The 11,071-nt window shown below is 48.3% G+C and overlaps 1 protein-coding gene and 1 pseudogene across 1 annotated transcript; one reads left to right on the top strand and one right to left on the bottom strand.

The window, feature by feature from the left end:
- Positions 1–3,163: 3,163 nt before the first annotated feature.
- LOC101096959 (testis-expressed protein 13D) lies at positions 3,164–7,647 on the bottom strand. Its single transcript, XM_045051057.1, has 2 exons — positions 4,899–7,647; positions 3,164–4,316 (listed from the first exon to the last, which is right to left on the bottom strand). Exon 1 carries the CDS (start codon positions 7,384–7,386, stop codon positions 4,909–4,911), a length of 2,478 nt encoding a protein of 825 aa, XP_044906992.1. The 5' UTR covers positions 7,387–7,647; the 3' UTR covers positions 3,164–4,316; positions 4,899–4,908.
- The window catches only part of LOC101096708, a 57,471-nt pseudogene continuing 54,019 nt past the window's right edge, over positions 7,620–11,071 (top strand).

Genomic DNA, 11,071 nt, shown 5'->3' with positions numbered 1-11,071 from the left:
ATTAATATATTGCGTGCGCAATTCACTTACCTGTCGTGGCCTCCACGGTTCTGCCCCTGCACAGCCTTTGGGCCAGTCCCCAACACCCAGCCTAGGGCCCGCGGGGCAAAGCGGCACAGGCAGGGAAAGGCGCAAAGGAGAAGTGAGGTTTGCTTGATAGGTGGCCTGAGCTAGCCCCCTTAGGGACGAGTCTCGGATGAGAGGGCTCCAGCCAGGAGACACCCAGCTATTTCTCTTCCCAGGACTCCCCTGCCCCGCCCACGTAGAGCTCCTGAGATCCCGCGAGATCGCGTTGCTCTAGGAAGGGCGATAACTGCAGCAGCATCTCAGGGGTGATGCCGCCGTCTTCTGAGCCACCCTTAATCCTCAGTGTATTCCAGCCCATCCGCTCCCTGCCCCTCCATCTGGACCCGAATTTACATCCCTATACACACCCATATCTACAGAGCATATCCAGAGGGCTCCAATTCTGCCCTATTTGCCTTCCTGGGAAAAACCATGTTTCATCCAGCCTGACCCCAGCAGGTAGGTGTTGCTCTTTGTGTTCAGAAGACGTGAACATTTCCTGATGGAGGGGCTTAGCTGAAGGAGCCAGCTCCACCATCACTCGGTACTTGCAGTTGGACCGGGTCAGACAGAGCAATTCTTTGAGGCTGTACTTTGGCGGTGAGAGGCTGAGGTACGGCAGCAATGGTCTCCTGAGACAGATTCTATAAACTTCTCTACTGCCAGGAGAAACTACTGGCCCCAGGGATGTGCGATGAAACAGTGTGTTGCTTCAGCCTTGGACCTTGGCAGACGTCAGACTGGGGCCCAAGTCTCTGCCCAGTGGCCTTCAGCCTCCCAGAAGGCGATAGACTTGGCTCCAGTGCTTGCACATTACTCCTCTATTTTGGCCTCAGGCAGTCCTTCCCCACACAGCCTCTAGTCCAGAACCTGGTCCCCAACATCTGGCCATGGTCCCCTGGGATGAAGTACCACTGCATTGTGACTCTGAGTGGGGTAAGGGGAGGCACTGACAAGGATTGGGGTTTAATTTATAGGTGGTGTGAGCCAGACTCCTCAAGGATGAGTCCGGGGTAGGGCCTCCACCTGCAAGCATCAAGGTGTGAAAGGAAAGAAAACTTAGTTAACATATTAATTAAAAATAAGACTACAGGTATACACTTGGTCACACAAGATGAAAAAGATCTAGGGACCTGCTATACAACGTTGTGCTTATTGCTAGTAATGTAGTTAAATTTCACAGTTAAAATTTTGTTAAGAGGGTAAGATTTCATGTTGTTGTTTTTTTTAACCACAATAAAAAATAAGGCTATAAAATATTCTATACAATTGCATGTAAAGGATGTTTAAAACACCTATCACACCTATCTCTGTATACATTTATGGAATTAAATACATAAAAATATAAACAGTGGCACTTCACTCCAGTGGTGGGATTATGGTTAAATCTTTTTTTTTTCTTTTTCTGCGTTTTCTAATTTTTCCCAAGTCAAATTAAGCTACATTTATAATTTGAGACATACTCAGAAAATTACTTGTTCTGTTTAATATCTCCTTGGTTCTCTCTTTGCATTTCTGAAATCAAAGAGGACTGGCCCCATCAGAAGACAAAGCTCTTGTCCAGATTAGACATCTCCTTCAGTTGAAACATGGTTTTATCCCCAAAATAATCATTTTTTACCACTTCCACCATTCTAGCCCCTTGGTCTTTACCAGGTACAATTTTCTCATCCCTAAGAGATCTTCAGGAATGCTAAGTCCTTCATTCCTGTCCCTTCTGCCCCCGAGGCTGCTGCCTCCTCTTGCTTACCAAAGGAACTTTTTCCATATCCCAGTATGGTAGCTGCAGATGCTACCACAGGAACTGCTCTTATCAGAGCCGCTCCTTCTGATGCTGCTTTGCTAGTGGGAGTGGAAGGGGATAAGGGATAGGTGGTACATTCAGTGTGGAAATGGGGAGTTTGAAACCACTGCTCCTGTGAGGATCTAGTAGCAGGTATGAAGTGATGAAATGGGTGAGAATGTGGAGTACAGGAGACTATTGCTATGATCTTCCACACTGAATTTTGCCTCTCCCACTCTGAAGATCCCACAGAAAATCTGAAGAGCTTCTTCCCACCTCCCCTGTACTCTCCTGTTCGAAGAAATACCCATATCCCTCCTCCACCACCACCACCTTCATAAGTGCCTGTAAGGCTGCAGTACTAGGCCCACCCCTACCATCAGTAATGGTAATAGCTGCTGCAAGGCCTCTCTTTCCTCTTTCTCCATCACCATTTGAACTCTTCCTGTATTGCACCAACACTAAATTTAGACCCAGGAGGAAAAATATCTGTACATGCTCATCTTTCCAAATGTATAGGGGACTTAAGGATCTATAAAATATCATAGTATCTCCTCTCTTCCACCGCCAAATAGTTATGAGTTTGTTTCCCCACACCTCTCTTTTATTCCTGTGTTCCTATCCTAGATAACCAAGGCCCTCACTGTTAGTCATATCTCTAAGAGAGATTTCCAGTATGACAGGATCATTTTTGTTGTTCATCCCCTCATCTCACTATACCCATTCCAAAAAGGCATCCAGATCTTTGTTCCCCCCTTGTACCAGGGGAGGTTTATTCCACCAGCCTGTATTTGGTTTTCTATAATCCTTATTACTTGGACCAAATCATGCTAAAGGAGAGAGGAATGACTTATAGAATAGACAGAAAGGAAGGAGAATACTGTTAATGATACCTTAGCACTCCTTACTCCCTGCAAGGAAGAAGGGAGGGCCCCAGAGGGGAATGGCTGCATGGTTCATGTAGGGAAATGGACCCTAGGCATTAGGGCTCCCAGCATTGGCAGACACCTCCAAACCCCACTTGCCCTTGAGAAGCAGACATGCCCACCTTCAAGGGACCATCTGGACTTGGACAGTAAGAGTAGCAGGGATAATCACAATGCATTGAACGCCCCACAAAAACCCCTTCCCCGTCCCATTCTTGGGTAATTCACAGGAAGAGGCAGGGCCCCTCTCATAATGAATGAGACTGAACTTTCCTTCACCTCAGTGAGCTAGAGGGAAGGATGTAGATTTAAGCTGCCACCTCTGGCCAACCTTCCCCAAGATACACGTTACACAGAAGATACAGCAGGCAAGTACACACTCTTTATTACTAATTAATATCAGAAAAACCTTGGCAAAGGTTGACCTTGGTGAGCTGGGCAGATCTCACAGGGGAAACTACAACATCTTTTATTCAGACTGAGGCTGATCTAACCTCCCACCCCCTGGGCTCCATCATGGCTCCCTCCTCACTTGTGCCAGCTGCCTCAGAAGAGCAGACAGCCTTGCAGAGAATACACCAAGTGGAAGATAAGGGGACCAGGGTCATTGTCAAGAGTGCTTGATCGAGTCCAGTATTATTTTTAATCTAATCCAAGAGAAGCATTATGTCTGTCCTTGGAATCCACTGTGTTCTTCATCCATTCTTGGCTGGAAAGGGGCTTGGGATGGAGGCAGCCAAGACTGAGGATTCAAGTGTGTAACACTCCCCCAAGTACTATCTTTAAGTCACTCAGTGACTTAAGATACTTAAGTTACTGGTCTTTCAGGGCAACAAGGAAAATAGTTTTCCCTCTCAAGGAAAGAAATCAGACTTTCAGAAAAATCCTGCCTGCACTTTGTGATGCTACTTTCCTGATCTTTGCCACTGCTCATTTGTTTCACCTAGGAGCAAGGAGATGAGGAGTTTGGTAAATCCTCTCATGAAAGTTCTGATGTTGCTCCTGGAACTGCAAAATATCTATGTTACTTCAAATGGGTTTACCCGAAGCCCATGCTATATACTAGGCAAATAACTCACTTCTGATCTCAAATTATGCTCTCTCCTATCATCTAATGAAAAAGTTATGATGTGTGCCCTAAATATTAACATATGGTTCTAGCTCCTAACCTAAACTAGGCAATCAATAACAATTTGTGTAATGAATTAAATGTTATCTATCAAATTTGCTATCACAGAATTTAACACCACAACACCCCCCAACTCTTCCAAATTAATTCCTTGTCCCAACAGAGAAATTAAACTCTAACAAAATCATTTTGCCCTCCTTTCCACCTTAACGAGCGCCAAAGCATCTCCTCTTCCCCGACTTCCTCTCACTCCTCTCCGCTCCAGCCAACGGGGGTCTCGATGAGGTGCAGGTCAGCAGGAATCAAGTGTGATTTCTTTAAACTCTTAGAAGATCTTCTAATGGGACAGGTTCAGCTTCTTCAGCAACAAACAATTTCTGTGGGGCTCGGAGACACAAAAACAGGCCCTCACCTATAAAATAAAAACCAGGAGCAAACATGAACACTGTGGCCATGTACAAAGGAACAACAGCATTTCCAAGGAAAAGCAGTGCTCCTGAAACTCAGTATAGTTATAACTCGAAAAAGACATGGCTGTTCCCAGCCAAAGACACAGCACTTTCAGAAAAAAGGATGTGAATAAGAAAACAGAAGAGAGGGGAGGGTGGGGCAAGGCTCCAAGACTTCAGCTTCTCCAGGATGTCCACCAATCGGCATCAGCCATTCAGAATCCACCACCTGTGAATGTCAGTGCAATTAAGAGAAGTTCCTTTTTAAAGAATATGATACTCAAAAGCAGTCTTTGTTCAAGTAAATTTTAAAAAGTATATAAATACATTTGCATTTATGTGTGTATGTAGTACCCACAATGATAAAAGGTTGTTACTTTGGGTAATAGAATAATGGATTGTTTTAATTCTCTCTACACTGATTTTGGTTTGCAAATTTTCTGTGAGGTAAATAAGTTACTTTTGGTCAGAAGAGGGTCTTATGAAATTGGTTTTTCTTTGGGCTTATGAAATTGGTCTTTTCTTTCGTTTTCATTCTTACTTACCTTTCGCAAATCAGTGAGTTGGTCCTGGGTCCGGGCCTCCACTCTCAACTTCCACACAGCCTTCCTTGCACTTACAGCAGGCCTTGCGCCATGAAAAATTCATGGCTTTACACCATGGGCACTCCCAACTCTCTGGGCCGCAGCCTGAGGCAGACTTCTCCTGGTGCAGGAAACCCAGAGCTTTTTTCCCTTCTGGTTGCTTGGCCTTCTGCCCCTGAGGCTGCTGTTTCATTGGGCTTTCCCTCACACCACAGCTCCAGCTGTCCCCCTGGGGGGTCGCCTGGGGCCTCTGTAGACCTTCTTCCAGGCTGTGGCTCCTCCTAAACCCCGGGGGGTACCTCTTTGGACTTTCTTGCTGGCTATGGCGTCTTCTGTCCCCCGTCCCCTGGGGTCTTCTTGGACCTTCTTCTTGGCTGTAGTTCCCGCTGGCCCCCAAGGAGAGCATCTCCTGAGGCCTCTCTGGATCTTCTTCGTGGCTACTGCTTCTGCTGGCAACAAGGGGGGCCATCCCTTGGGGTCTTTTTGGACCTTCTTCCTGGCTGTGGTCCCTACTGGCCCCCAGGGGCACCATCACTTGAGGCCTCTCTGGATCTTCTTCCCAGCTACTCATCCTGCTGGCACCAAAGGTAAACATCTCCTGGGATCGCCCCGAACCTTCTTCCTGGCTGAGGCCCCAGATACCCGCAAAGGGGACCATCCCCTGGGCCTTTGCTGGCCCTTCTTCCTGGCTGAGACTCCAACTATCCCCAAAGGGAACCATCTCCTGAGGATTCTCTGGACCTTCTTCCTGGCCCTGGCCCTGGTTATCTTTAAGGAGTACCACCCCCCGAGGCCTCTCCGAACCCTCTTTCCGGCTCTGGCTCCAGCTATCCCCAAAGGAGACCATCCCCTGAGGCCTCTCTAGAACATCCTCCTGGCTGAGGCTCCAACTATCCCTAAGAAGTACCACCCCCTGGGGCATCTCTCGATCTTCTTCTTGGCTGTGGCTCCAGCTATCCTCAACAGGAACCATTCCTTGGGCCCACCCTGGACCTTCTTCCCGGCTCTGTCTCCAGCTACCCCAAAGGGTGACCATTCCTTGGGGGTTCTCTGGACCTTCTCGCTGACTCTGGGTCCAGCTCTCCCCAAGGGGGACCACCCCCCGGAGCACCTCTTGATCTTCTTGCTGGCTATGGCTCCAGCTCTCCCCGACGGGAACCATCTCCCAGGCCCTCTTTGCACGGTCTTCCTGGCTCTGGCTCCAGCCATCCCCAAGGGTGGCCATTCCTTTGGCCCACTCTGGACCTTCTTCCTGGCTCTGGCTCCAGCTGTCCCCAGCAGGAACCACCCCCTGGGCCCTCTCTGGACCTTCCTCCTGGTTGTGGCCCCTGCTCTCCCCGATAGGAACCGTCCCCTGGGCTCTCTCTGGATCTTCTTGCTGGCTGTGGCTCCAGCCATCCCCAAGGGGGACCACTTCTTGGGTGTTCTCTGGATCTTCTTCCTGGCTCTGGCTCTGGCTCCAGCTATCTCTGACAGGAACCATCCCCTGAGGCCTCTGCGGACCTTCTTGGCTAAGGCTTCTGATGTCCCTCAGGGGGACTGCACTCTGGAGGATCGCAGGACCTTCCGCCTGGCTGCAGCTCCTCTGGTCCCACCGTGGGACCATCCCCTCTTGGTAGCCCACTGCAGCACGTGGACCAGGTGGCCCGATCCCCAGAGGAGGCATCTGATGTGGAACTACTGCAGCTTCTGCATCCATGACTACTACTGGCGGCAGAGGTGGCGAGACGGGGAATCCCACGGGGAACGGGGCACGGAACGGAAGCAAGTACCGCACGGGCACTGGCAGAGCGGGCTGTACGGCCTGAGCCCAGGGACTCGGGGGTCCCGGCACGTAAAGGACAGCCACCGGGGCCGGCACCCGGGCCTGAAAATACAGCCTGCTGCGCAGCTCCCTGGCCACCACATCTGCATTCCGGGGCCATGCTATGGCCCCAAGTGGCTCGGCCGGAGGCCCAGGCACTCTCTCGAAGGCCAGCGGCACGACCCGGGAGGCCCTCTCCACCTGGAGCAGCCGCCCACGAAGCACGTCACACTCGACCAGAGTCTGCCGCAGGGCGGCCTGTGTGGAGCGCAGCTGTGCGACGGCCGACTCGCGCTCCCCGCGCAGCCGCTGCAGCTCGGAGGCCAGGGACCAGGTAGTCGTCTCGCGCTCGTCTACTTGGTTCTGCAGCCGCGAGACCTGGCGCTCCTGCTGCTCCCGCTGCCTGGCTCCCACGCGCACGCTCAAGGCGAGCGCGCTCCACGCACAGGCCCTCTTCATGGCGCGCGGCACCTGCGGGTCGGCCAGGACCGTCCGAAGCCGCTCCTCTACCTCGTCCCAGGGCCGCGCGCGCAAGGCCGCGTAGAAATCCGGCCCACCGCCGTTCACGAGGACTTCGTCGTTGATGAACCTGATCACCTCGGTGTGGCGGAACCCCCTGGCGTGGTCCCCAAAGTCGACCGCCATGGCTGCTGCGGCCTAGTTAACCGGCCTCCTCACAGCCGCTGCCGCCCCTGCCGCCGTCAGTAAAGGTCCACCCTTCACCTCCCCACTCAGCCCTACTTCAGTCCTTTTCAAGTCCTGGCCTCGTCCTTGACTTCTTTTCTCCCTCACTCCCTTGTTTTCCTTAAAAAAAGAAAGAAAGAAAAACGTTCTCTCACCACACCGATGCCCACTGCGTGAAGGGCAAAGATGGCATGATGCGTCACAGAGTTCTGAGCCACACGAGCCACCGCAAGGTGTTCTGGGAGGCACGGTCAGGGGCCGAGCGCCCCCTGGAAAGCCAACAGAGCGCTCGGCAGCGCTGGGTACTACAGTGAGCCCAGACTGGGAGGGGGCACATCAGATTCTTTGGAGATAGTAATAGTTGCCACTCATGCACATAACGGGCTGGGATGGGACTTTCAAACACACACACACACACACACACACACACACTCCTGGTCTAAAAGGAAGGGTGGTACAAGAATGTCAGAGAACTTTTAGGGGAGGGAGAGAAAGAGTTGAGGTGAAGACTGGGGTTGCAGGACCCCCTGTTCAGGAAGATAAATAGGGTGCATGCCTGGCATCTGTCAAAACCCAGAAAAGGGGCAGGACAGAGAAAGAAGGGCTACGGTTGCTCTACTGCTGTGGGGAAAGGAATGAAGCTGAACTTTGGGGCAGCAGTGGGAACCAGGTGAAGGAGAGCAAAATATGTCACTTTGGCACATTACTTTGAGTTAAAGTTACTTAAGATACAGTTGATATAAGAAGGACATTCTAACCCTCCTTTGTGCCCCTGAAAGGAGGAAATAAATCACCCATATGAAGGGTACCCTGTCTATTCCCAAAGAGTAGAAGGCACCCTCATCACTGGAAATAGGGAATGAATTTAGGGTTGAGAAGGCAATATAAAACACCTTATTACTTCTTCACTAATTTACGACCCCAAACCCAAACCTCTTTGTCTTGTCAATTCTTCACAATTTTTTTTCTTGCAGTTCTAAAAGTTGCCTGCTTTGGTCACTTTTTTGAATCTCATATTTATATGGATTTCCTATATATAAGAAATTAAATTTGTTTTCCTCCTGTAAATCCTACTTATGTTAATTTAATTATTAGGCCAGCCAAAGAACCTAGAAGGTAAGAAGGGAAAATTTTTCCACTTCTACAGTTTTGGCATCCAACCTGGGGCCCTCCACTACCCACACATTGCTGAATCTGGGGCTGCGGCACCTGAGAGATCCTGGGAATCTGACAAGAGCCTACAGAAACTAAGAATTCTTACCACATCAGTCTCCTGGATCTCTGCTCACAGGGTCTGGTGGAAGTGAGAGTGGTGAAAGTCCTTTTTTTTTTTTTTTTTCTAAATTTAGTTTAGCAGGAGAATATATTTGTGTAAACTAGTTCCTTGGGTATAGTGACTGGTAAAGATTTATTACGAATACTCCTATTTTCTATTGCTCTCTTTCCTCCCAAGGACAGTCATTGTTTTCTTTTGTCCCTATCATTTGTCATAAGGAGGGAAACCATTGGGTTGAATGCTTCCCAGACTGGTGAGTTCACAGTTCTGAACAGACTGACATCTGTTTAGACAAACCTGGCGGTGGGTCCCTTATGTAAAAACCAGATGAGGTTTGCTTTCATCTTGTTCTGTCCTGAGAGTGTGGCCTTGTGACCAGTGAGAATATTCTCTCTGGTCTCTGCCAGTCAGAAGGTACAAGTACTGGCTTGCATCTGGTAGCCAACCAAATAGGCTTGGAAATACAACACATGAAGTCATAGGCAACCTTCTCTTTGTCCAACTCTGCTAGGTCTCAGAGGAGTTTGTCATAAGGTGCCTCAGTTGTCTAAACCACTGTTGTCTTGTTAGTGCTGGAAAAGTATCATTCCAGTAGTACCTTTACAGATTAGTGACTCTGTGACTGGAGGCATCTCACATTTTCATGGGAAACTGGAGACACCATTTTCACTACATCATTCTTACCACTGGTGACAACAAAGGTTTTTGCTTTTTTATGCTAACTTTGGGAGTGAACCCTCTGGATCTTGTGAGGGCTTGTACCCTCTTTTGGGATGCCTCTTATGTCCATGGTTAAGCTATAAAAAGTCTTATTGGTTTGAGTCTCTATTGAGATTAATATAAGATCCTACTCATCATTGCCAGATAATAAATCCTTTCAATTAGAAAAACTTCTACATTTGAAAAAAAATTAAAGAGTTCTCATCCTAAACAACTGTTATAGGTACCTATGGAAAGACCAAATTATGAAGTGGATATAGAGGAGAATAATTAGTACCTTTAGGGACTGCCTTAACAAGGTTAAAGAACAGAAATTAGACTTAGAACAAAAATTAAAGTCCACATCCAACATAAATTCCTCTTTTTAAAATCCAGCCCTGGGGCAGCTGGGTGGCTCAGTTGGTTAAGCTCTGACTCTTGATTTCGGCTCAGGTCATGATCTCACTGTTCATAGGATCAAGCCCCATGTCAGGCTCCCATGCTTGAAATTCTCTCTCTCTCTCTCTCTCTCTCTCTCTCTCTCTGCCCCTCCCCTGCTCATTCTTTCTCTCTCTCTCTCTCTCCCTCTCAAAATAAACTTTAGAAATGAATAAGTAAATAATAAAATAAAACCCAGCCATGTCACTTAATTGTACACCTGAAACTAGCATTACACAGCATGTCAAAACTGGAATTTAAATAAAAACTTTAAAAAATTAGAATTAAGGGACGCCTGGGTGGCGCAGTCGGTTAGGCGTCCGACTTCAGCCAGGTCACGATCTCGCACTCCGTGAGTTCGAGCCCCGCGTCAGGCTCTGGGCTGATGGCTTGGAGCCTGGAGCCTGTTTCCGATTCTGTGTCTCCCTCTCTCTCTGCCCCTCCCCCATTCATGCTCTGTCTCTCTCTGTCCCAAAAATAAATAAACGTTGAAAAAAAATTAAAAAAAAATAATAAAAAAAAATAAAATAAAAAATTAGAATTAAAATTAAAATCCAGCCCCGTCTCCTCAGCAAATTCCCTTAGCTCATAAAACTCCCCCACCTTCCCCAGAAAATCCCTTAAACATCCAGCTGCCTATTACAACTTCTCTTTCCTTACAAGATTTACCAAGAGCACTCTGGCCTGATCTCCAGGGCCAGGGTATACATGTTACTCATGTAAACGCTGAAATCCAGGAAGTGAATTTAGCAGAAGCACAAGGACAGGTGGTAGGATTCACTTTGCTCTATCCCTTACAACTCCTCCTGTAATCAAACTCATTTGTGTTTCCCTTGGATGCAGGGGGAAAAAATCATATTTAAATAGAGAAGAATAGATTGGATTTCTGGTGACAGATCTAATAGTTGGAAAGGTTTTCCTCTTCTGCAATAGATTGGGCCAAGAAAAAAGGGAGAAAATAAGGTTAGAAGCAACAGTGAGAAAAATGTATACAGGTCTGGGCTGGTCATTTTGGGAAAGCTGTCTCCTTCAACTGTCATTTGCTTCGATTCCTAGAAATCTTTTTTTTCAGGTCATCAGTTGGTGTGCAGATCTAGTTAGGTTTTGGTACTTTCTGTAGATGTGACACATGGATCCAAGGGTCCTTTCTTTGAAGTTTGGCAGCACAAGAGTTGGTTAACAGTACCTGATAGGGGTCTTTCCATCAGTGTTGAAGACAGTCTTTCTGGAGAT

Source organism: Felis catus, chromosome X (genome assembly GCF_018350175.1).
Source record: "Felis catus isolate Fca126 chromosome X, F.catus_Fca126_mat1.0, whole genome shotgun sequence".
In the NCBI taxonomy this organism is placed as follows: Eukaryota; Metazoa; Chordata; class Mammalia; order Carnivora; family Felidae; genus Felis; species Felis catus.
This window is presented reverse-complemented; position numbering and strand designations above follow the sequence as displayed.

What these genes read in the sequence shown, in the direction of transcription:
- LOC101096959 (XM_045051057.1), bottom strand. Translation starts at nt 7,386, where the DNA reads ATGGCGGTCGACTTTGGGGACCACGCCAGGGGGTTCCGCCACACCGAG.